The 25,500-nt window shown below is 34.3% G+C and overlaps 1 protein-coding gene across 5 annotated transcripts in view; it reads right to left on the reverse strand.

Annotated features, from left to right (window-relative positions):
• Nahoda (DOMON-like domain-containing protein nahoda) overlaps positions 1-25,500 on the reverse strand; it is a 35,080-nt gene that overhangs the window by 3,444 nt on the left and 6,136 nt on the right. For 3 of the 5 annotated variants that reach the window (XM_083096689.1, XM_083096692.1, XM_083096694.1), the window contains exons 2-13: positions 22,259-22,661; positions 19,223-19,293; positions 6,367-6,464; positions 6,179-6,302; positions 5,425-5,656; positions 4,666-5,154; positions 3,933-3,971; positions 3,118-3,714; positions 1,533-1,976; positions 1,078-1,220; positions 891-968; positions 412-754 (exon numbers count right to left, since the gene is read on the reverse strand). In XM_083096689.1, the coding sequence (XP_082952815.1) occupies positions 412-754; positions 891-968; positions 1,078-1,220; positions 1,533-1,976; positions 3,118-3,714; positions 3,933-3,971; positions 4,666-5,154; positions 5,425-5,656; positions 6,179-6,302; positions 6,367-6,464; positions 19,223-19,293; positions 22,259-22,448 (2,848 nt within the window). In that variant the 5' untranslated portion in view covers positions 22,449-22,661. Of the gene's footprint in view, positions 1-411; positions 755-890; positions 969-1,077; positions 1,221-1,532; positions 1,977-3,117; positions 3,715-3,932; positions 3,972-4,665; positions 5,155-5,424; positions 5,657-6,178; positions 6,303-6,366; positions 6,465-14,312; positions 14,466-19,222; positions 19,294-22,258; positions 22,662-25,500 lie in introns of those variants that run through there. The other 2 variants (XM_083096695.1, XM_083096693.1) reach the window with 2 other exon arrangements.

A 25,500-nucleotide genomic window follows, 5' to 3' on the forward strand; every position in this document is an offset into this window, starting at 1 on the left:
AACTATTAATTAATTAAACTATCAAATAATTAACACAATCGTGATATTTTAATACGTGTGATGTATAATTAAATAGAAACAGATGATGCAATTAATTAATAATATGAAATGATACGCAATGATGCAGTCCATGAACGTCACTTTAAAAATTATATTCATTAAAAATTAATCAAAAATTATATTATTAATAATCACACTATGAATTTTAGTACTCTCTAAATTTCTTAGAGTGAAGCTTGCACTCGAAAAATTGAGTGACTGGTCAAATCACTCTAGTTAGAGTGATTTTTCACTCCTATGAGTGAAAAATCACTCTAACTAGAGTGATTTGACCAGTCACTCAATTTTTCGAGTGCAAGCTTCACTCTAAGAAATTTAGAGAGTAAATCATAAATTTTTAGTCAATATTACCTTCTAAGCCGCAGGACTTGATGCATATTCTATCCGACGAAACGACTGGATTTGCGTCATGTTTCCGGATCTTCTTATTGATCGGATTGAATGAGCCACCTTTTACCGGGAACATCATGTATAGACAGTGATCATCCGTGAACGAAAGATCCTTGCTGTCCTTCGTAACGCGCTTTCTCGAGAATTCAAGAGTAGTTACACCGTTCTCGATACGACCGCTGATGTTGTAAACGTCTTGCGATGGATCTAGCAACGGCGCGTTGTAGCCACTGATCCAAGTGTCCATCAAGAAAGCCCGACCGTTTGTCTTGTCGACCCAGCCAAGCACGGCATCGGTTTGCGACTAAAAATTAACAGAAAAAATATAAGAAAAATAAATCCATACAAGATTAACACTAATTTATAATTCACAATTAAACTTAGATATCAGAGTGATTTATTGAGAGAGAAAAATGAATCTAACGACAAACTCTTCTTACCATTTTGCTGTCATTGGAAAATCCAACTCCGGTCCATGTATTGGTATTCGTCGTGGAAATTACGAATGTTATCAGATCCTAGGGAGAAGAATTTCCATGATATTGATTTCATCAGAGAGGAACCGGGCTTTGTCTGCTCCCGCGCATGAAAGCAGAAACGTCAAGGAAAAAATATGAGACGGATTACCTTTTTACCCCTGTACGTCCATTGTATAGCGTATTCGCAAGTGCTATTCTCCGGCGAACAATTTCTCGGATAACGCCATTGACCACCGCAGCGACCGTCTTGTAATGTTACACCGCCGGCGAATTCCGGTTTTTTAGCTTCGTCTGAAATGTTCGGATGTTACGCACGAAATGATCAACATTTGTCATAAAATGAAAAACCTTAGGAATTAATAAAATTTATAAATATATAAATTTATCAATAAATGAATTAAACAAAAAATAAATAAGTAAATTTATAAATAAATAAATTTACAAATAAGTAAATTAAAGAAAAATTAAATAAATAAATTTATAAATATATTTATAGAAATAATAATTTTAAAATATTCAAGAATGTGAAAACTATTTTATCGTGCCTCGTCCTACCGCCTAGCAATTTGCGAATAAACGTGGCAAGTTGACTAGAAGCCTCACCAAAGAAATTCATCGTCACCGCGCCTCTCTGCATTCCATGGCCGTGATATTTAAGCTCGTCGACCTTGTAGAAGTCTTTGACGCTGGCCTTGGCCTTTTCGATACCGCTAGCCGGTTGATGCATGTATTTACCCGGCTCTTGACCTCTCGCCCAAATCACTTGCATATTGCCGTCGCGAATCTCATGATCGGTCGGCTCCGCGGCGGCCAATTTCCTGCGGAAGAGTATCGTCGTGACGCCATCGCGCTCGTAACCGAACGCGGCCGTCAAACTGTCCCTTCCGCCCCAATATTCGTCCTTGCGAGGCGTCGATCGATCCCTCGTGTAATAATCGCCGATCCTATAATTCGTCTCTCTTGCCATGCCGATTATAATGTCCGTGCAGTCCATCGGGTTGAAGTCGTGCTTGGGTGTGTACTTGTGTCCTGGTGCCGGTAGCGATGCTTTTGGAGAGAGCGAACATGTAAATTTAGTTAACGCAAAATCGAATATACACCCGAAATATTTGTCGTGTAAAATGCCCATGATGAAATTGAATAATGAATTGGGAGAAGTGTGTCCGATGTATTCTTTTTATCACCTAAATTTTTTAGAAAGTTTCTAAATCATACAAGACGACTAATTTTAAGATCCTGAATATGTGTATTGTTTCAAAATTATTTAAAAATTCTTTGAAATAATCACATATATCCTTAAATATTTTTTAAAACAAGTTCCTCTCTGTTTTTTCTTAATTAGAATATCATTCTTACTTTATAATTTTTTTAATCGATAGGGAATTAACTATTCATTTGTACGAGATGAGTCGATGTTATGATAATGCGAGTTTAAATAATGATCCTACAGTTTCGGTGAAAAATCGTGACGGGTAGAAATCGAGACACGTGCAAATTTCGTGTCGAAGTAACAATGCATGCTACAATTCGAAGGTATATCGGTATATTTACAGGAGAAAAAACAAAATTCCGGATAAATAATGGCCGGGAAGGGGCGGGGGGGAGAGGAGACATGAAGCATAAGCATTATCGATATTATCTACAAGTGTTTCTTCACTGCTATATTAAGAACGCGATTGGCAAATTAATAAACGGAAATTTTATGCAGTGTCAGCGCAGTTGCGTTAACATTTTGCAATCAATGCCGCATCCGGTAGAAGCGACACAGATGGCCCACGCACGGAATAGATTACTCTCTTCTTATCAATACGCTAATTACGCTTTCTCGGCAAATATTTACCGTTACGGGCCTTTCGTTCCAATTGTACAAAGTTTTCCCTTATCGTGAAAGTTGCGAATATCGAAAGTAACGTGGATGATGTACTACTGATCATTGTCAATATGTTCTGATGGTTATCACAGGCTACAAGAGATTTTTTTATACTATTAAGATTTTAAGACGATTGAATCTCCTTTCAATGAAAGATCAGAATTTAAAAAAAATTGACAATCGATTCCGATGTAAAAAATATTTCACTAAACGAAAGGTAAAAGGCAAAAATCTCTGGTAGCTCAAGAGTTAATGATATTACATAGCGTGGCGACTTTATATGTGCAAAAACAAGCGTTAAATCGGTCCATTCGTTACCTTTCGTCGCTCCCGACTTTGACTCCGGCTTCGAGTTGGGTTCCGGTTCAGATTTAGGTTCTGGTTCAGATTTAGGTTCCGGCTCGGATTTTGGCTCTGGCTCAGATTTCGGTTCTGGCTCGGATTTTGGCTCTGGCTCGGATTTCGGTTCTGGTTCAGATTTTGGCTCTGGCTCAGAACTGGGTTCTGGCTCGGAGCTGGGTTCTGGCTTGGATCTCGGTTCTGGTTCGGATTTTGGTTCCGGCTCGGATTTTGGCTCTGGCTCAGATTTCGGTTCTGGCTCGGATTTTGGCTCTGGCTCGGATTTCGGTTCTGGTTCAGATTTCGGCTCTGGCTCAGAACTGGGTTCTGGCTCAGATTTTGGTTCTGGTTCGGAACTAGGTTCCGGTTCGGATTTCGGTTCTGGCTCAGATTTTGGTTCAGAGCTAGGTTCCGGTTCGGATTTTGGTTCTGGTTCAGAGCTAGGTTCCGGTTTGGATTTCGGTTCTGGTTCAGAGCTGGGTTCAGGCTCGGATTTTGGTTCTGGCTCAGAGGTAGGTTCTGGCTCGGATTTCGGTTCTTGCCCGATGACAATGCTGGACTTGGCGATTGGTTTTCCTGTGCAACAAAGCATCGTACGTCGTGCGAACTACCTACTTATAGGGACCATCACCTTGTGCGTCGTGTCTCGAAAAAAAGGGAAATTACAAATCGTATAAAGGATTCCTACAGAGACTACTGGGATTTTTTCGGCAAACTACGTATCACTACTAAATTTTTGAATAAGCGAGCGACTCATCGGGAGCGTTTTGTGGACATAAATATACAATACATACCGTTTGCAGATACTGGTTCTGGAGATCTTCTTTTACGACCTATGCGAAAAAAATTAATTATCAATAAAAAAACCGTTTCGTAAAAATCATTGGCAATGGTTACAAAGATCACGTTGTAAATAATCATTCATTTCTTATTTCTCGATTCAGAGCATAAGGACTTTTTTATGACAATGTGTAATTGACATATGATAAAGTTAACGATAAAAAAATTCTGACTTTAAAGAATTTATAATTCATATGCAGATAAAAACATGTGTGTATTTTTGTAATGTTTGTTCATATGTGTAGTTATCTAATCCGATGTATTATTATTATTCAAACGCAAATTACTTTTGTTTGCATTATCATTTTTCTATGACCGACATTCGTGTAATTACGTGCCTTGAACTCCTACACGCGGATCAAATATAACACGTCAGAATACAACAAGTAACAATGATGGCGTATTAGCGATTGTTTGCTATGCGCAGCAGTAGAAAAAAAATAAGCACTCTTATAAATGCGAATCATTTATTTTCTTCTCGTAATATAAAAGCAATCTTTTACAAAAATATCACGTGTCATAGCAAATAACAAATTTTAAAAAGAATATAGAATAAGTCATTATATAACATCGATTAGAACTTTTTGAGATATGATCTCATGAAAATATTGCATTGACAAATATATATCTTTTTCGGGAAATAACGATATGAAAAAATAATTTGAAAAATAATTTAAAAAATCCTACCTTGCTTTGTGCTGACTTGATAGGTTACACTGGTCTGTACAGTAACGTCGGCATCCGGTCGTGACGTTACGAATGTCGCAGCGTCCGCCTTAGCCGATCGTCTCTTCGCAATCGATTTCTCGCCTTCTATGCTGGGCTCTGGTTCTGGTTCTGGTTCCGGCTCCGGTTTCGGTTCCGGCTCCGGTTTCGGTTCCGCTACGGGTTCCGGTTCTGGTTCCGATTTCGGCTCCGTTTCGGCGATCGGCTCCAGTTTTGGCTCCGGCTGCGGAAGTGGTTCAGGTATATCCCTGATCATTGGGAAGGATCGGCAGGACGGTCCCAAATTGTCGGGTCTCCATCCGATGGCGATCCACGTCGTGGAATTGGCCATGAGGACGCCCTCGAGCTCTTTGCTTTCCTTCAAGATTCTCCAGTAAAATACGATGTCATCGGAAAATCGCTTCATTGTGTACGAGTCCAAGTCTACGTCAATGGTTTTCACCGGCGATCCTGAAAATAGAATCATCAGTAAGTGATTTAAAAAATTATCTCAAAATTGAAATCTGTTTTATCGTGAACCATCAATATACCTATAGTATAGTGCACTGGAATAATTCTTGAAAGGTAAATTTAACGTAAGATAAAAGAAACTAAAATAATGTTAAAAGATATTTTCTACATTAGAAACATTCTAACATCGAATCGGTGGAACTCCGGTTCGGCCAAAGTGTTCCAGTCGCGCGAGAAATTCTCGAAAGGAATTTCCGCGGTGAAACTTACTCTTCGCGCAACCCGGACCGAACCAGCCGATGTTGCAGTAGCAGTGCTTGGTAGGCGCGGTCGTGCCACCATTGTCGATGCACGTGCCCTGAATACCGCAGTCCGAATCGTCCAGGCATTCCTCCTTGAATTGGCACCTCGGGCCGTGATAAAGACGCTCGCATCTGCACCTCTGGCTCAGGTAATGTCCATGACCGCTACAATCCTCCCGATAATCCTTCTTCTGACGAATCTGTCAGCAGTCAGATTGCACGTGTAAATCACTTAAAAAAAAATTACGAGAAAAATGTTCTTTCAAATCGTGATAGAAATTGATATCATAAATTTTCTTTATAGATAAGTTAAAAGAAGAGAGAATTCAATACATTGGTAATATAATTATTAATATATAAATTTGTAATATTAATATATAAATAATTAAATAATTATTAATATATAAATTTATAATTAATATATAAATAATTAAAAAATAATTATTAATATATAAATATATATTAATAATTCCTGGATTTTTTATGTTTTTGTACAATCTCTCTTAAAAGATGTTAGAATGATTTCTTTATGCAATTTTTCTTCAATTATAATTTTTTTGAATACTAAACTGAATGTCTATTTATTAACCCCGCAAAAAATAACTTACGTCTCAATTAATTCGCAATGATATTATCCCAGTTTATGTATTAAATCATCGCATTATTTAATAGAATCAGAGAAGCTATTCTTTATACCAAGAGAGAAATCATGAGAAACTCACATCAATGTCGGCGCACGACCAAAATCTGTAGCTGGAGCCCCATTCTTCGGCCTCTCGCAGCAGTCTGATGGTGCAGTCGGTGCAGTTGAAATCTTGCGGCAGGTGTACGGCATAGCTCTGTGCCCTGAAAATCGGAAATATCGTATCAAATTTACGATAGATCAGCAGATGCATCGTTGCGTACTTACGTAACATCGTCCTCGACGAATTCGCTGTTTCGTGTGATAGGCGTCAGGTCGATCAGAGGTCTATCGTAGAAATCTAAGATCTGAAGCCGAAAGCCTCCCTGAAAAATAAGAAATATACATATTTATACATGTGTGAAAAACGTGAAATATTAATTTGCTCCAAAGTTAATTTATTTTTCTTTTATTTACTCTTAAATAAAAATATCAATGGTTCGTGTTATTCATCTCTGACAAAATATTTTATACTGACATAATCATGGCATTGCATTATTCGATACAAAAGATGACTCGGATTAAGTGTTTTATACGAAAAAGAGAGATTCAGGCACCTATTGTGGATTTTCCTATAGCGTAAAAATTGAAAAGTGTGTTCCTGTCACACATACGAGTCACGAAACGTCCAATTTAATCATTTATATTTTGTCCATTCATGCCATTCTATTAACTTATGGCTCTTCTTTGAGTTCCGCAATAAATGGCACATCATCGGAACGCGACAAAACGTTAGAGCGGTTTCGATACCAATCACGTAAGCGAAATTGATGCAAGTGGGTCCCGATTGTCCGAGATTTCTCGATTTTTTTCTCGCATCTCTCGAGTTGCAAGAAGCAAAGTGCAAGAAGCATTCGTTCCATCGTCATTGCCATTTGCTACGCTGGCCTTAATAAATCAACAATAACGGACTAGAACTTCTCTTCTTCGAATTTGACCCAAGTGATGTCATTAGTACAAAATTATTCATTGACACGTCATTCAAGCAATTACATAAAACATAAATAAATATAAAATAATTAAATGCATATAAACATATGCATTCATTGAATATAAAATGAGAAAACATTATTTTAATTACATTAAAGCTCTTTTAATTATCGCATTAATTTTACTTGACTGGCAACGTTTACGGCTGCAACCCGGCCCATTTAGACAAGTATGTATCTCGGTCGTGGCTATAATAATTATCCGGATCCTGACACGAATATCTGCGTCCGCATCGACGCCAGAATGTCGATGGATAGCGGTATATGGGGTCGCATCGTACAAGCACATCATATGCACGAACCGCGATCGGTCAAGTTATTTCTGTCAGCGTTTACCCGCGAAACGCGCCTCGCAATCTCGCGCTTGCGACACGACTTGTGAAATCGTGCGCCGAATTAAAAGCGCAAAAAGGGCTCTTCCCGGCCGAATTAAGAGCTCCCTCCCTCTTCTCCCCCGCCGGGATAATGACGGAATAATGACAGCGAGTTAATGAATAATCCCGGCCGACCGATTGATATGCGCCATCGGTTGCGACATCGTGAGATTCTTTATAATCGCGTCGGCCCCCGAGCAAACCGTTAGGAAAGCGTCGATGCAAGTTCATAAACGTTATTGAGTAACATCCGTATCCGTCCGTGACGGCATCGTAGGAGGAAACGACGTAAGGATTATCCGCGGGCCGATCTGCGGGATGCTATTACGACCTCGTAATCGAGATATGCGAGTCTCGAATCGGAAATCGCTAATTTTAATTGCACGCGTAGATATATCTCCTTGGATAATCTTCCATTCTTTTTATATTTTCACTCTTGGATTCGATATTATGCATCCGGAAGGAAGAGGATGCGTGAAAATGTTTACATGATTTCAGGTTGTGCAATCATCGATTTAAAAAAAAATCTTGTACGTATAAATTAATTTTATTATGATAATATTATTGTTAGATCATGTAATTATATATTATTTCTTAATTGGATGGAGTTTGATAAAGAGGTCAGTTTTCTTATAATTAATTAAGGTTTAGGTCATTTATAGAGATATTTAAAAAATCGGTTTTTCTTCTAATAAAAAATAAATGTTGAAAAAAAACACGTTTTAAATTTCTATAAATATGTAATAAAATATTAAATATAATATTATTTTTTCCCATATATTTTTGTTAATATAATAAAAAACAACTAAACTTCTTATATTTTTTATTTGTCTCTTGACTAAAGTACATTTTTAAAAATTACCATTTTTAAAAATGGACTAAAGTACCATTTTTAAAAATAATAAACTATTTTTGTATCTATAATAAAAACAATTCATTCAAATTCAATTTTGATTTGTTTTTGAAAAATCTAATTAAAAACAATAATTATATAATTATATACCCAATTGAAATGCAATCTATATTTAAAATGGTTAGTTATTTATTAATATTTATTATCTAAAAATAATGAAAAAATCAATTTGTAATAATCAAAATATTAAATATTAAATATTTGGAAAAAAAAGAGATTTGCTGATTTTTTTCACAAAAAACTGTACTTTATAGAAAAGAAGAAAATTTTCTTTTTTTCTATTTACACATCTAATCATTCTACGAATCTACGAATTTAGAGCTTGCATTTTCCGAATTAAGCCGTGGATTGGACGCGCAAATTTCGTAGCTATCTTACGAATGTCGCGTGACATCGCGTCGACGAGCAATCAGACAGTCGGTGAAAGACGAGCGTTGGAGAGCGAAACGATGGTCGCGCGTTCCCACCTCGCGGGACATCGCGATGGAGAGAAAGGGAAGAGATCGGGCAGCCGGAACGACGTGGTACTGCTTCGCACGGCGAACACACCTGCACTCTTGGAAGCAGCCACGGTTGTTATTGTCGAATTTTTCTCGCGTCGACGGAGCATCTCGCGCGGATATTCCCGCGCGACCGAGGAGGCTGCGGTCAAGATTTTAATGTCCCTAAATGTCGTAATGTAATCCGCGCGAATGTTTATCGCGCGCGATTCGTCCATCCCGTTAACGATCACCTGGCGACTGCCTTCCTAAGAAGGAGAGATTACATTTTTCCTGCATATTAAGAAATAATTCTTGTCGCAATTGCGGTTGATATTTTCATGAATCTAGGTACATCATGGAGGAGAGAATATGATTTCCTCGGTATCTCTCCCATTCTTTGAGTAGAATCTAAAATCTCTCTCTCAACTTCATTTCTTTCAATTATAAATTTCATTTCATTTATGAATAATCTAAAATCGATTATGCAAAGAATATAGCTTCTATTTCCTATCATATTTTTATTTTTAACCAAGGAATCTTTTCCACGTAAATTTTTCAGATTTTATTCTCTGTTATGATAATATGGATAATGCAATATCTTAGACAAAGATACAACCTCCATTGAAACCGTGTCGAAAAAATGCAGATTATCGTTGAATAATCGCGAACCTACAATGGAGAACGTTTCGAGAATGGAGGCCGTAGCTGCATACGGAGGCTCGGTTTCGCTGCACGCTTCGCCAAGTAAGAATCGCGGGTTTTGCACATTTAGCCGAAGGCAAGACGACGCCTTCGTGCCCGAGCGATCGTCATCGACGGACGTTCGAGTTACGGTACCCGGCATACCGATCTCTACAACCTCGGGAGGTTCTCTCCAGGCACCGCGTTCACGTTGGCCGCCTATAAACCGCCTCTATTCGGCCTACTCATAGACCGCATGCCTACGAAGCGACCACGCTCGTGAATAATTCAGCACGTGTCACCTTGAGCGACGAGCAACGTAGGCAGAGCAAAAGATATATACAGGGTGAGCCATTTTAATTAACGCACGCAATTATTTCGGAAACAAAGCATTTTAGAGAAAAATGTTACAGACAAAAGTTATTTGGTTTCGAGGGGGCCATAAGATGGCATCATTGGTTTGACCTTGAAGAGTTATTTGAAAGTCACATGAAGGTCACCTTCAATTTCTTAAATGGAACCTACTATTTGTCATTGCATATTCTTGTAGCTTATTTCGATAGCTTTCCAAAACACTATAATTAAGTACCTTTTCGTTAAGTACTTTTTGAGTTATGAGGCTTGAAATAATTTCTTAATTTTACATAAACCGTAAAATATCTTGTAAAATATTCATTTTTCGATTATCTTACCTTAATACTTTTACGTACAAAATAATGAGAGGAATCAACTGGTGTAAAAAAAACACATAGTTGTTTTGAAGAAAAAATATGTAATTTGCAATTAACAATTCCATATTTTTTCTTTAAAACAACTATGTGTTTTCTTTACACCAATTGATTCCTCTCATTATTTTGTACATAAAAGTATTAAGGTAAGATAATCGAAAAATGAATATTTTACAAGATATTTTACGGTTTATGTAAAATTAAGAAATTATTTCAAGCCTCATAACTCAAAAAGTACTTAACAAAAAAGTACTTAATTATAGTGTTTTGGAAAGCTCTCGAGATAAGCTACAAGAATATGCAATGACAAATAGTAGGTTCCATTTAAGAAATTGAAGATGACCTTCATGTGACCTTCAAATAATTCTTCAAGGTCAAACCAATGATACCATCTTATGGCCCCCTCGAAACCATAAAACTTTTGTCTGAAACATTTTTCTCTAAAATGCCTTATTTCCGAAATAATTGCGTGCGTTAATTAAAATGGCTCACCCTGTATATATATATATATATATATATATATATATATATAGAGAGAGAGAGAGAGAGAGAGAGAACGAAACATTTAAGAATAAACTTTTATACCTGAGTGAATTAACTGTTTTAAGGTACGATATTAAACTTGCCAATTTTTCACTTAACCAATAAATATGAACATGATAGCGATATTGCAACAAATTTTTGTAGATATGGGTAAATTGATATTATAGAAAGTAAATATACACAATAATACACAATGTAAAATTTACGATAAAACATTCTCCAAGGAAATAATTCCTTCGACATAATGAAGCATTTGATTGATGTACTCTTATTAAATCGATGCACTTTTTAATTCAAATCAAATCAACAGCGATAAAATAATAGGAAAGGCGATAGTAAATTTTATAAAAATATTATTAATTTATTTCTATGAATTGCTCTTTGATATATACTTCATGTACATACATATATAAAAATGCACCCCGTAGATAAAAATGACTTAACACATAAATTTAGATATCAATATGTATAGGGAAAGCAACATATTACAATACATGCATAAATTAATGGGTTAATTAATGGGCTTTGCTATCTTCTTGTGTATATAAATCCATATAAAATTTAACCGTTATTTGCTTCACAAATATTATTCAAAAGACAGACATGTCGCGTTTGGCAAATGTTGTAAATATTGGAACCAAGTTCGTTTAGCTAATTTATCTAGATACAACGATTCAAAAATTTGTCATTTAATTATAATTCAAATGTAACTCCCCCTCCCAATAATTTCTAAAAATGAAAAAATATAGAAATGTACATATAAGTAATCGAGTAAAAATTTTTATAATTAAAGACTTGAATTGTTATGAATACTTTAATTAAAATTTTATTAAAATTCTAACAAAGTAATAATTTTTATTTATTAATGAAATGATTATAAAAATTAATGAAATGATTATAAAAATTGTTAAATTTAGAATTTATTATTAAATTGAGAGTATTGAATCACAAATTTAATATTAATTATTGTATTTCTACTGTTTTAATATTTATTAAGTATACTTGGAAGGCAGGTTATCGAAAAATTCAACCTGAAAATTTAAAAACAGGTTCAAAAATTCAATAACAGATATATAAATTTAAGACCAAATTTAAAAAATGTTACATTATCGATTTTAAAGGCGTTTATATTATAATTTTAATTTTTAACGGCATCAGTTATCCACGGTGTAAATAAAAATATTAATGTATTTGACGAGAATTTCTTCACCTATTATAAAATAATATGATTAAATCAATACACACACACACACACACACACACACACACACAAAGCAGGCATGTTAGGCAGATTTAGATAGTCTAGCAATATTTGTATTTATACAATCATATGTCTTTACGCGACCCTTCCTTTTTTCTTCTAGACACTAGTTTCTATATTCTTCGTACTTTTCCTTGAATTCTCATTTTGTATTTAGTAATACACGATCTGTGATACATAGCGGATATCATGTCGACGGAACAAGGTAATCCCGAAAGTTGGGTATGGGATTATTTTTCGATAAAAGATGACGCTATATGTACGTCGGTATGCGATATTTGTGGTACAGAGGAGAAACATACATTATACAGGGTGACCCATTTTAACTTAGGCAGCCAAATAACTCGAAAAATAAGCAAGATAGAGAAAAATGTTTTAGACAAAAGTTGTATGGTTTCGAGGGGGCCATAAGATGGTATCATTGGTTTGACCTTGAAGAGTCATTTGAAGGTCACGTGAAGGTCACTTCAATTTTTTTAAATAGAATACCCTATATATTTTTGTACATTCTTGTAGCTTATTTCGAGAGCTTTCCAAAACACTATAATTAAGTACCTTTCCGTTAAGTACTTTTTGAGTTATGATGCTTGAAATAATTTCTTAATTTTACATAAACCGTAAAATATCTTGTAAAATATTCATTTTTCGATTATCTTACCTTAATACTTTTATGTACAAAATAATGAGAGGAATCAATTGGTGTAAAGAAAACACATAGTTGTTTTTAAGAAAAAATATGGAATTGTTAATTGCAAATTACATATTTTTTCTTCGAAACAACTATGTGTTTTCTTTACACCAATTGATTCCTCTCATTATTTTGTACATAAAACTATTAAGGTAAGGTAATCGAAAAATGAATATTTTACAAGATATTTTACGGTTTATGTAAAATTAAGAAATTATTTCAAGCCTCATAACTCAAAAAGTACTTAACAAAAATGTACTTAATTATAGTGTTTTGGAAAGCTCTCGAGATGAGCTACAAGAATGTACAAAAATATATAGGATGTTCCATTTAAAAAAATTGAAGTGACCTTCACGTGACCTTCAAATGACTCTTCAAGGTCAAACCAATGATACCATCTTATGGCCCCCTCGAAACCATACAACTTTTGTCTAAAACATTTTTCTCTATCTTGCTTATTTTTCGAGTTATTTGGCTGCCTAAGTTAAAATGGGTCACCCTGTATAGTGACTGTTTGAGAGATATGAGGAAACATTTATTTACTAATCATAATTATAACAAATATTACAATGCACCAATACGTTGGGAATCGTACTTTGAAAGGGTGCAATGCTCAACCGATAGTTTAAGTGGTAATATAAAGTGCAAAAATTGTGATGAATATAACGATGTATTACTTCGAGTATGGAAAGGGATGGATATGGAAAGACATTTAAAAGAAGAACATAATGTTACGGTAAGTGATTGGGATTATCTTCAAGACTGGCGATACAATAATACTAAAGACTATTATGATCTGACTATGGAACGTAACGGATCAATCGAAAGAACAAGATTGTGTAAGAAATGTGGCCATCATTTTGGACGTAGTAATCTGATCATCATGGTAAAGCATTTGATGCAAAGTCATAACTTTGTACCCTATATAAATTTGGATAAACTACCAAAAGGGTAAGAAAAACAGTAAAAATCGAATTTTATTATTTTACCTATTTTGAATCATTTACTATTGTATAATATTGTATTATACTGTTGTATAATAATAAAAAGAAAGAATAATGGATATAAAACTATAAAATTCAGATATTTAGCACGTATAGCATGTATTTACGATAAATATTTGGTATATAAATTTGAGTCAATTTAACTTATTGTTAGGTTATTGCATAAAAATATGATTATATATATAAATTTAAAATTTATTAATTTAGTATTTTGATAATTGAGAGAGAGAGAGAGAGAAAGAGAGAGAGAATTTGTGAAACTTTCTGTAAATATAAATTGTGAATATAAATATGAAGAATTTTTTTTAAATAATCGAGCGAGAATTTTGGTTTTTTGATATAAAATTTTTAAGAATATTCGTTTTTGATAATATCTTAATAATAAAAGTATTTTTTGACATTATACAAAAATAGATGAAAAATTTGATGATATATATTATGCACATAATTGAAGCTATATTTTATAGTATTAATTAATACAACAATTTTTTTTTATGTTCTGACAGATTACTTCAGTTGAATTATCCTGTAGTTGCATCGAGCAGTCAAGGGCCATCAACATCTGGCACTTCTGACAGCAGCCTTCCAAAACCTGCAGGGCCGGATTTAGAGGTGTGGAGGCCCTGGGACAACGAAGACCCCTAACCATTCTTGAACCAAAATCAAATGGAAATTTTTACGTTGTTTAAATAATTTATTTCGAAATAACAAGGTCAAGCAATATACATAGACCTTGTAAGTGTTGTGTACCATTCGATAGGAAATTTTACCCAAAAATTTCTGTTGTGGATGCCCCCCTCTAATGGAGACCCCTGGGCGTCAGCCCCTGTTGCGATCCCCCTAAATCCGGCCTTGAAAACCTGCCAGTAAACGCAGTAAAATCAGTCATAATGCAAGCAGTGACGAAGATGATTAGTGATATTGCACCAAGCAACACCATAACATCGCTTCAACAGCTACACACACAAGTTCGGTCTCTAGATTTGATTTCTGATACTTTAGTATCATTATATTGTAATCGAGACACTCGATGTTCTCTTGTCAATATCATTGAAAGTATTGATAAAAACAATGAAAACAATGAAAAGAATTTTTAACATAATTCACAAACAGACTTATAAATCTTGAAGGAGATGTTCAATATCGCTACACATCAATTAACCATCAGCAGTTAATTTAAGCAAAATTCTGATTTTAATTAGATCATTGTTTCTGATAGCTTTCATGTGAGTTTGACGGTTTATTAAAACATTATCCGAAAAAATTAGTGAGAAAATTAATATGTTCTTGATGAATAATCATTTTTTCATGCCGTTTTTGTTTTTTGAATAATAAATTTATAATTGCATCCATTGTTGTTTACGAATATATAATTTATTAATCATCTATTATAATTGCATCCATTGTTTTTTACGAAGATATAATTTATGAATCATTTATTATCATTTATTCATTAAGCAAAAATTTCAAGTTTTTATATTGTTTATATCATTTATATTTATAATTTATTAGATATAGATACAAACACACACACACACACACACACACACACACACACACACACGTACGCGCGCGTGCGCGTTATACACATCTTATATATTATGATCTATTATTAATTTTAGAAGAATAGTTTTTTAAACGTATTGTATGAAGAAATATATTTATAAACCGGTAGATTTTTGTATTCCATTCGTAGAAAATTGTATTGAAGGTGTAGTGAAAGTAATGTAAAATTGATGCAAATATTTAAATTAAATGGCATTTTTGATAAGCATAACATTGTATCTTTTTAATTTATAATTATTCCAATACGCACTTAAAAGTTTATTATATATAATATTCGATTAATATATTTATCTCTTCTTATCAATATAATGTTTTATACCATTCGATAGGAAATTTGACCGAACTAATTTCGCTAATTTCAAAATGTTTTGCGGTTTTTAGGCATGTCTATTGTAATACTTGCGATTGTGAAAATTTTTATGTAATATCTTTTTAATTGATAATTATTATCGGCACAAAATTAGTAAGCTAATAAGTTTAATACGTAATTATAAAAATTAAGATACATTAAACAGATTTAGATAGAAGATTTAATGCTAAACTATGCGTATCCATATTTTCATTTATATACAAAATTATTCACTTTTAATCTTTTTCTTTTTTTTTCTTTTATTATCTTCTATAATCTTCGTTATAAGTTTTAATATTTATATAAAGCAATTTCCCTCCAGAAGAAATACATATTTAAAAAATACATAAAAGCTCTATGTTATATTTATGAGAGATAGTAATATCTCACAATAAAAAATTAGGTATAACAATATGAGGTAACATTAAATAATAATAGTAAGATAATGCACTTTTGGTGATAAAATATTTACAGTGACAATATTTTATATATTTCATAGATATATTTTAGAGAAAGAGAGAGACAGAGTCTCTCCAAGACGTGCTCTTTTCCTTTCATAGATCACGACAAACAAATTTGTAATGCCCAGCGGATAGTGTCGAGTGTTCGAGTACTCGTACATTGAATACAAACGACCGGTGGCGATTATTATCGAGCTCGTTGGACGAGTAAGAGTGCCGCAACGTTTCCTCGCTTGCATGCCATGGTGCACTTTAATGAGCAACGAGGAATTTATTATTATTACTGCTTGATAATATTTTTGTTTTGTGTACTGGAAAAGCAAGAACATTATAAAAAAGAATTAAGAGCAAAGTGTAATCATAAACATCATAAGACATCAGAGGTATATGTACATAAGATAATTGAAATCTATGGAATGTATGAGATGGAATTATACGATTCTTGATGATTCTCATCTTCTTAACATTTATCTTTCAAATATTAAAAGAAAGAAAATATATTTATAGTTTCTAACAATCTTTGGCGTTTTACACGAGAATACTTTCTAAAAACAGCTTAGTAAATTCCTTCTCTTTCTCCCTCTTTTTTGCAGTTGACGTGGTAAAAGTTGATTTTGATACAGCAATATTGCAAGAGCTATTATTTAGAATTCTGATAACATGCAATGTCTTTAATCTTACGCTTCGCACTTCGATACTATTGCTTTCTCCAAAGACTCGTAAAGCTTTCTCCTTCGGTTGACCGGAGATTCGCAAGAATCATACATTCGACAAGATCAATTGAACACACGTAATCGATAGCCGTTCACTGTAATTTAAACTTAATTTATCTGGATTTCAATCTTTATATTTAATCGTTTATAGAATTGTATATGAACTCATGAGAATTTACGTAGATTATCTCGACTATCATTACAATTCATCGTGCTGATTGTAATGCACGCTGTGTAAAAGACTCAATTATTATGATATATATATGAAGGATGTTTGAAATAAAATAATACATCTGAATAAATTTGTAAACTCGTAAATATGTAGCTGCTCGTTGCAAATATTTTTTTCTTAAAAACAATTATGTTTTCTTTACACTAATTGATATCTTTCATTATTTTGTGTCAAAAGTATTCAAATAAAATAATCGAAAGATGAATATTTTATGAGAATATTTCAGAAAGTGTTTATATAAAATTATGTCAAATTGAAGTAACACATATGTCAAAAAATCTCGTAAACTATTCAATTTTTGGCCATTCTACTCTTACAACTTTTTACGCCGAATATTACGAGGAATCGATTTAGATAAAAAAATTAGGGTAGTTCCGTTTAAAAAACTGAGGTATAGATTTAAAGTGGAGTGATGATGACATCATTCCAATTTGCTCCCTTTATACAATTTTTCATCGAGCAATTATTAAGTAACACTTGTTTACGAGTTATTCATATTCAAGTGTATTATTTTATTTTAGAAACTTTTTTCTATACAGGGTGTCAGGGCAATCTCTTTCCAAAAAAAGCTCTTGTAGCTTACCTCGAGAGCTTTTCAAAACACTATAATAAAGTATTTTTTCATCGAGTACTTTTCGAGTTATGAGGCCTGAAATAATTTCTTAATTTTTACATAAATCATAAAATGTCTAGTAAAATATTCATTTTTCGATTATCTTACCTTAATACTTTTATATACAAAATAATGAGAGGAATCAATTGGTGTAAAGAAAACACATAATTGTTTTGAAAAAAAAAAAAAAAATGTAATTAATTGTAAATTACATATTTTTTCTTCGAAACAATTATGTGTTTTTTTTACACCAATTGATTCCTCTCATTATTTTGTACATAAAAGTATTAAGGTAAGATAATCGAAAAATGAATATTTTATTAGATATTTTATGATTTATGTAAAAATTAAGAAATTATTTCAAGCCTTATAACTCAAAAAGTACTCGACGAAAAAATACTTTATTATAATGTTTTGAAAAGCTCTCGAGGTAAGCTACAAGAGCTTTTTTTGGGAAGAGATTACCCTGACACCCTGTATATATATTTAAATGCAGCACACATTACGTAAATAACTGCGCGAATAATATTCCGTTATGTCGAGCGCGTTTCGCGCTCGCACCGGGCCGAGGAACGTAAAGCCCGGAAAGTTCAGCGCGCTCCGGAGAAAGTAGTCCCGATGCATAAATAATAAAATGCACGCGTACGATTTTATCCCGTCTTCACGTAACCGTTGATACGACTTTTAAGTAGTTGGTTCGCTTACTCGTAAGTAGAGATGTGTAACATGCACGTAGAGTTCGCGCCGATGGCGATCGGCGGCAATAAACACACAGGTATTACACACATTTTGCGTTTCCCTTTCTCTTCGCAAAATATCCGCGAGAAATCCGAGAAATTCTCAGCACGATCGGACCAAGCGTAAAACGAGCCGTTACTTCATTCAAGATTCCTCTCCGTTTTATTATATGTGGAGCGACGCGATAAATAAAGTCAGATAATTCAATGATATTATCGTATAAAATATTACCGTAATAAAATAATGCAATGATATTATCGTGCAAAAATATTACCGTACATTATTACCGTATAAAAATATTCTCACAACTTATAGCAACATGGAATAGAAGTAACACAGAATAAAGATTAATATGAAAATCTCTTGCTATGTATAATGGGAACTTGAATATACCGTAAAATGAATATACATCGCGCATCAGCATCGGTAATGTTGCGCGTCAGAGCGAAAAAAAAATAATGCGGTGTCATCAAATATTCAAGGAGATAGTTTCCTCGAGAGTATTTTCGACATTCTCAAGGAATTCCCGTTTTTTTTTATACTCTTGCTAATTAATTTTCTGAACATCGGAAACCTTATTCTGTAAATGTATAATAATTCCCCAATACATACATATGTTGTATCAAGAGTTGTATATTTTATAAGTTGTATATTTTATATTTTATAATTAAATATTATTAAATATAAAATATAGATAAAATAAGATTCGTGTCGTGCGATAAAAAGAACTTGTAAGGAACTTTACTCACCCTATGGGGATAGGCGAGGTGCCACGTGACGTTGAATTTGCTTCCTGCCAATAACGATGTCTTGATGTGACCTGGAAAACGAAGAATGGAATATTAAAATTAGACCACGACTTGTGTCGCAAGGTTCTGGTATAACCGGACAATAATGGATCGTCGATTAATTCTGAAAATTCATTACCGTTAAATGTCGCAGCGCTGATACCGGCCTCGTTCGGCTCGCGACCTGTTTTGTAGGTCACGTACCTTAAACGCCGAATAAATTACATCGCGATCCAAAGATGCTTCGAAAATATTCGTCTCTCGCCTATTAATTATTCAGCCTTTTATCGAATATTCTTTCAAACGCGAGGAGCTTTGGAATAAAACTAATCGTAGACACATAGTAAGATTTCATCTCGTCTTTTGAAAAAGATTGTAAGATATTTGTATATAAATGAATTTAATTGCTCATTAATAAAATTCACGATATTAAGAAGTTGAAAATATTTTTATTTTTATCAATTTCTCGAAAAACAACATCTAAATATATTAATTAATAATTTTTTTCACGTATGTCAGTATTTTATGTAATAAATCTGTTTTCCGATCCTTTTTTTCTATTATAATGACAATGAATATTTCTCTCTCTCTTCCTCTTTTCCTCTCTCCTCTCCCTATGCTGGGTACATAAATCCCTTTAGCAAAGGGACTTTGTGCGGGAGACGCGACGAATCCGCGAGGCTTACGCGCTAATTTAATATAAATGCAAATAACTGATTAGCCTCCGGTACTTTTAATCAACTTTTCCAGTATTACCAGACCGACCCCTTCCGCTTCCCCGAAGCGTCTCCGGAAGGAAAGCGGTTCTTCTCTTCCATTGACCGAGCCGAGTCGTCGGAGCGGCTCGATTAAATTACGATCGCGGAAAGAAAAATTTGTAGCCGTGCATCAGCCGGTACGCGTTAACGCAATCGTAAAGGCAGTCGAGTCAAACCTTGCCTTATATCTTCTATCTTCGATATAAAAATTGGAATTAAAATTTGAAAGAGACGACGAAAAGCTGCGAATTTTGAGAAATAATGTATATAATTGGATCTTCATCGGAGAAGCTGGAAAAGAGACAAATCACGCATCGTAATCTTTCGATTTATCAATTACGGTAAAGTCGATTAAATGTCATTCAACAACCGCACGTGCAATTTTCCACGACCAGTTATACCAGTTGACTTTTTCGCAATTTTATGCGACACGTGAGAAAATGCTACGATCGCGAGAAGCAGCGCGATACAAATTAATCGCCGCGCCGAAGATGGCGAGGAGCAAATGAGAGCGGAAAGGAGTCCGAGGAGAAGACTCGTCATCTCCCTTTGTTAAAAACGGATAATTCGCGTTACTCGACGGCATAATGATACAGGTCTTTCTTTCTTTCCCCGTCGCTTATGTAACAAACCAGCGCGGTGCCATCTACGGTGTGGTCTTAATTACGCTTTCGCAAGGGAAAATGACGGGGGGCAAGAATCTCCGACGACATCGGACAAGGTGGGTAATTGTAACAATGTTCTTGTATCTCGCGCGATGCAACAATGCGAAAACGCTCAACGTGCAGTCATAATCTCTTTATTCTCAACTTTCCCCTCTGGTAGTTTCTCCATTAAATCGATGGTAAAATATTGGAAAAAACAGATCAAAGATCAAGGAATAAATATCAAGTGATTTTTCGAAATACACGTTCAGGTATATTTTATATTTATTCTTATGCTGACTCTGAAGAGAAAACTTTCGTTTTTTTATCAACTCGTCAAATTAAATATTCAATTAATTAATTAATTATAGTAGTATTATTTCCGCTATATTAATATTTTACATGCTTTTACTTTATATTTTAATTATTACAGAGGTTTATCATATTTAAAAAAAAATTTTTTTTCTAGAAAAAATTTGTTTGGCTCTTTTGCACTATTTCCCTTCTAGATACGGCTCTAGGCTCTAGGCGGTCAGGGTACGCGTGTAAAACGTGGAAGATAATATCCGCGAATACCGAGAGGTTCGCGCTCCCTTCATGCAAGTCGGTGAAAGTCGCTTCGAATCGTACTAACTGTCTATCCCCACCTGGATAAAGGGAGACCAGAAAGATCGACTCCACGTTAATGTCGTTTTCCCATAGAATCTATGCTCCCCTTCCCTCTGCACATTGCTCTGCGGCTTCATCCCGATGTATTACATTACATTTAACCCCTTCTCTCTTTTCGTCGCTTCTCCAGAGACGCGGAGACTCTCTAACGAAAATGCTCCGCGCGTTTCCGGAGAACAACTATCTCGCAAGGGGCTTCCGAGGGGGAACGCGTGATTTCATCGCGTGCGTATTCCACCTGACATTCCATCAAAGGCTGAGGTACGTTTTTCAGAATCGCGATGGCGAAAGTACTCGAGGCTGCCGAGATTGCGATATTTAGCGCAGTCGATTAAATTTAATTTTTTATTAATAAATTAATATCCTTTAACTCGCTTCCATTTCTCATAACGCAATGTTGGATTCCCTCGAACGCTAAAGTGTATCTCGATAACAAACTAATAATAGTATTTTCTCAATTTTTCAAAAAGGTATAATCAATACATATTTTTCCAATTTATTATTAATTATTCATGGATATTTCTAATTTAATAATTACGACAAAAGGCTTCGATATAAAGATATTTCAACGCATCAATCACAATCATGAAACTATAATACTTTTTCTCGCGCTTCAAACAACTTAATGATAACTTTTGTTAAATAATGATCCGTGAGACAACTCATATATTTCATCAGCAATTAAGCCTGAATCCTCTAATAATGTGCGAGCATCTTCCTCCAATCGGTTCCTCACAAGTTAATCTCCGCTTATACATTTTTTCACCGTACAATCAAATATTGATATCTCTTCGCGGGAGGGATAAAAAATTGATTCTAAATTGAGCGTTGAGAAATTTCCAAGCGAGGAGTGAAAGGAAACGCGCGAGACATCATCGTACACGTGATGGGCTAATAATAATAGTAATCATCGTTAATATACTCACCACGCGGCATCCCGCATGGTGCCGGCGTCCTGGCGTTATCCAGGAAGTCTAGGTCGTACTGCCTGGCTGGCGGGAACGTCAGTGCCACGTGGGCTCGCGCGGTTTGCCAGGACGTCGTCGTCAGCATCAGCAGCAACGACGTCAGGCACGACGCGAGCAGCGTCGAGTTCCCTTTCGTTCTCCGGGTCATCCTTCTGTCGAGGTGCTCTCGTTCGAGGAGGGAAAATAGTCTCTGTTTACGCGGCAAAAAGGAGGAGGGGGTGAGAGAGAGATTCTTCACGACGTCACGACGATGCTTCCGCGTTCACCGGCGATATTTCCTCTCGCGCTCCTGAGATGAATCCTTCCGTCTGAGCCCGGCATGAGCGTCCAGTCGCTGATTGCTCGCTCCGGCGAGGCCGATCTGAAAGCCGAGCGATGAACTTTGTTATTTTATGATTATCCTCGATCTTTCGATCGCTCTGAATCAGAGATCTACGGCTATAGTACTTTCCTCTCACGATCTTGATCTGAATACATGAGAAGGGTTGGCAAAATTCTACATTTGTTTGGATAAAATCCATGCCAGTAATAAAAACTAGTCTTTCTAGAAAATCTTTTTGTCGATATTCGTTAATTGAGAGAATGTTTTCTAATTTAAACTTGAAATTAAATTCGTAATAGATTAGGAATCGACGTAGCAAATAAATTATTTTTTTATGAGAAATGTTGAAAGGTAAATCACATTGATAAAAGAATTTTTAATTCTATTACACACGCACATTTTTTTGTATTAAACTAGAAATTAATATAAAATTTAGTAATATTTATATCTCCAAAGTTTTTGTGTCTCAAAAATTTTACATATTAATTAAAAAAAACTTTATTATCAAGTTAATTTCATTCTTTTCTTTTGAAACTTGTAATGATTAGTATGATTTATTAATTAAAACAAAAAATATCTCTTTCTAAAGTTATATAAATATGTTTTATATTTTTTGTTAGATATATTAATTATTTTTGTAATTTTTGCCAGTTTATTCCATTATAAAGTCCAAAATTAAAAGTCGGAATTTAACTTAATTTTTTTCGACTCACTGGACTTTTCTGCCCAAACTTGATAAGAAAATATATATTTTAACACGCATTTAGCGATAAACTGGATTCGATTTTCGTGCCAATTGTAATAAAATTAGACGACATTTAATACTTGCAAGATAACTTTGCGATTATAATTGAAAAATTGAGACAATTGAAAAAATTAAATTTAAAATTCCGAGAAAGATTAAAAAGTTGATTCCGTAATTTCTAAAGATTTTCTATTTTTATATATTCAAAAATATACTTATTCTATTCTATTCTATAAGGGTTTCGAGTATGTTGATTCGATCATGTAATCATGTCTTAGAAGTAAAAGGAGGTAAACACAGTAAAAGTTTCACTCGTCAAGAAGTGATAAAAAGTGAGAATCTTCGCATGAGTTTGCCAAAATCATAATTCTCGAGCAACTTTTTTCGGCACGCGAAATTTAAATAAAAAGATTTACGTGAGATATGTGAAAGGTGAAAAGTGAAGACGTTCACTGTGTGAATCGCATGATCGACCGCTTGCCTGTTAATTCATTCGCTCACGAAGATACGTGGGAAATTGCTTGTGCGAAGAAAGATTTTTCACGTATACACGAAGAATCGGCTCGCATTTCATATATTCAATTATGGGAAACTGATGTGCATAAGTGGCTTTATAAATAGAAAAAAATTTTCATCATTTTCTTTACAAACATCTGATTTTGATAAAAAATTACATTTATAGATATTTATAAATATTTATAGATATTATTTATAGATATTTAAAAGCTTGAATCTTCCAACGTGTAAAATTTAAAACGATCTTTTAAAGCTTCAAACTGACTCGAATAGAAGAATAATTAAATATACAAAGCAAAACTCTGTTTTGTAAGAAAAGACGTTCATTGTCAGCAATAATGAGACATAAGAGAGAGATTTAATAATGATGATGCGTGTCTGTATTTTACCGGAAACATCTAATGAAACACGAGGTACACCTACGTAAATACATTCGCGAACAAGCCGCCGGTAGCTTTCGCCATGTTTCGTTTTTCTTTGCACAACTCTCATGTCTGTTAATCAGCGATGATGTACATCGGTATGCCAGGCGCGAGAACGTAATAATTGCAAAATAAACACGTAACGAGTATATCAGAAGAAGAGTCTGACGTGTGCTCGACGCGGAGGAGGAGACAGGTGAGGAAGGTGGAGGTGGCGTTGGAGAGAAAAGGAGAAGCAGCAACAGCAGCAGCAGCAACAGCAGCAGCAGCAACGTACTTTTCCTCGACGTGCTATCGATCCTCGGCGAGTCGGGTTCTTGCGGATCGCATAATTCGAAGGATACTTGCGTCTCGCATTCGCGACCTCCTTGCCACCTCCGTCATTTCCCTTGGCGGGGCAGAAGGACGCGCGGAAAAGGAATGATTGTCGGGATGAGCGGAGAGAGAGAAGGAGGCTGTGTATAATTTGCGTTCATCCGCGCGCGCGGGAAGAGAGCGAGATGCGTGGAACAATAAAATTATTAAATATTACAGTCATCTCCGCGAGTCGTTCGCCACAAAAGCCCTTTGTAAAAACGACCCGGCCTACATCGCGTCATCTCCAAACCAGGACGAGACGATTGACACGCGTAACTGATTACATCCTATCCGAATCTCTTTTTGGTAGTGTGAATTCTTTGATTATAGAGCACGGTTGAATTCTTGTTAAGTCATTTTCGAATCTTCTTATTATGAAGCTGCTTGTCGAGTTCTAGAGACCTTAGGCTATGATCTTTTATTCTCACGCATTTCTTTTTGGGGAGAAAATTAATTTTTGAATATTGTTTGGCATCAGTGAACAAATATTTAAATATTAATTATTAAATATTTAATATTAAATATATTTATTAAATATATTTATTAAATATATTTATTAAATATATTATAATATTTAATATTAAGTTAATTTTTGAATATTGTTTGGCATCAGTGAACAAATATTTAAATATTAATTATTAAATATTTAATATTAAATATATATATTAAATATATTTATTAAATATATTATAATATTTAATATTAAATATTAAAAATATTTAAATTATAATTCTTATTATATTGTATATAATTAAAAGTAAAAAGCGCAAGATTTTACGCGATGCCCAATAATAAAAGATATGAACGTATCAACTTTCTCGCTCTTAAAATATAAGTA

Source organism: Camponotus vicinus, unplaced genomic scaffold, assembly GCF_025532165.1.
Source record: "Camponotus vicinus isolate PSW18456_S1 unplaced genomic scaffold, iyCamVici1.0 SCAF_4, whole genome shotgun sequence".
Classification (NCBI taxonomy): Eukaryota; Metazoa; Arthropoda; class Insecta; order Hymenoptera; family Formicidae; genus Camponotus; species Camponotus vicinus.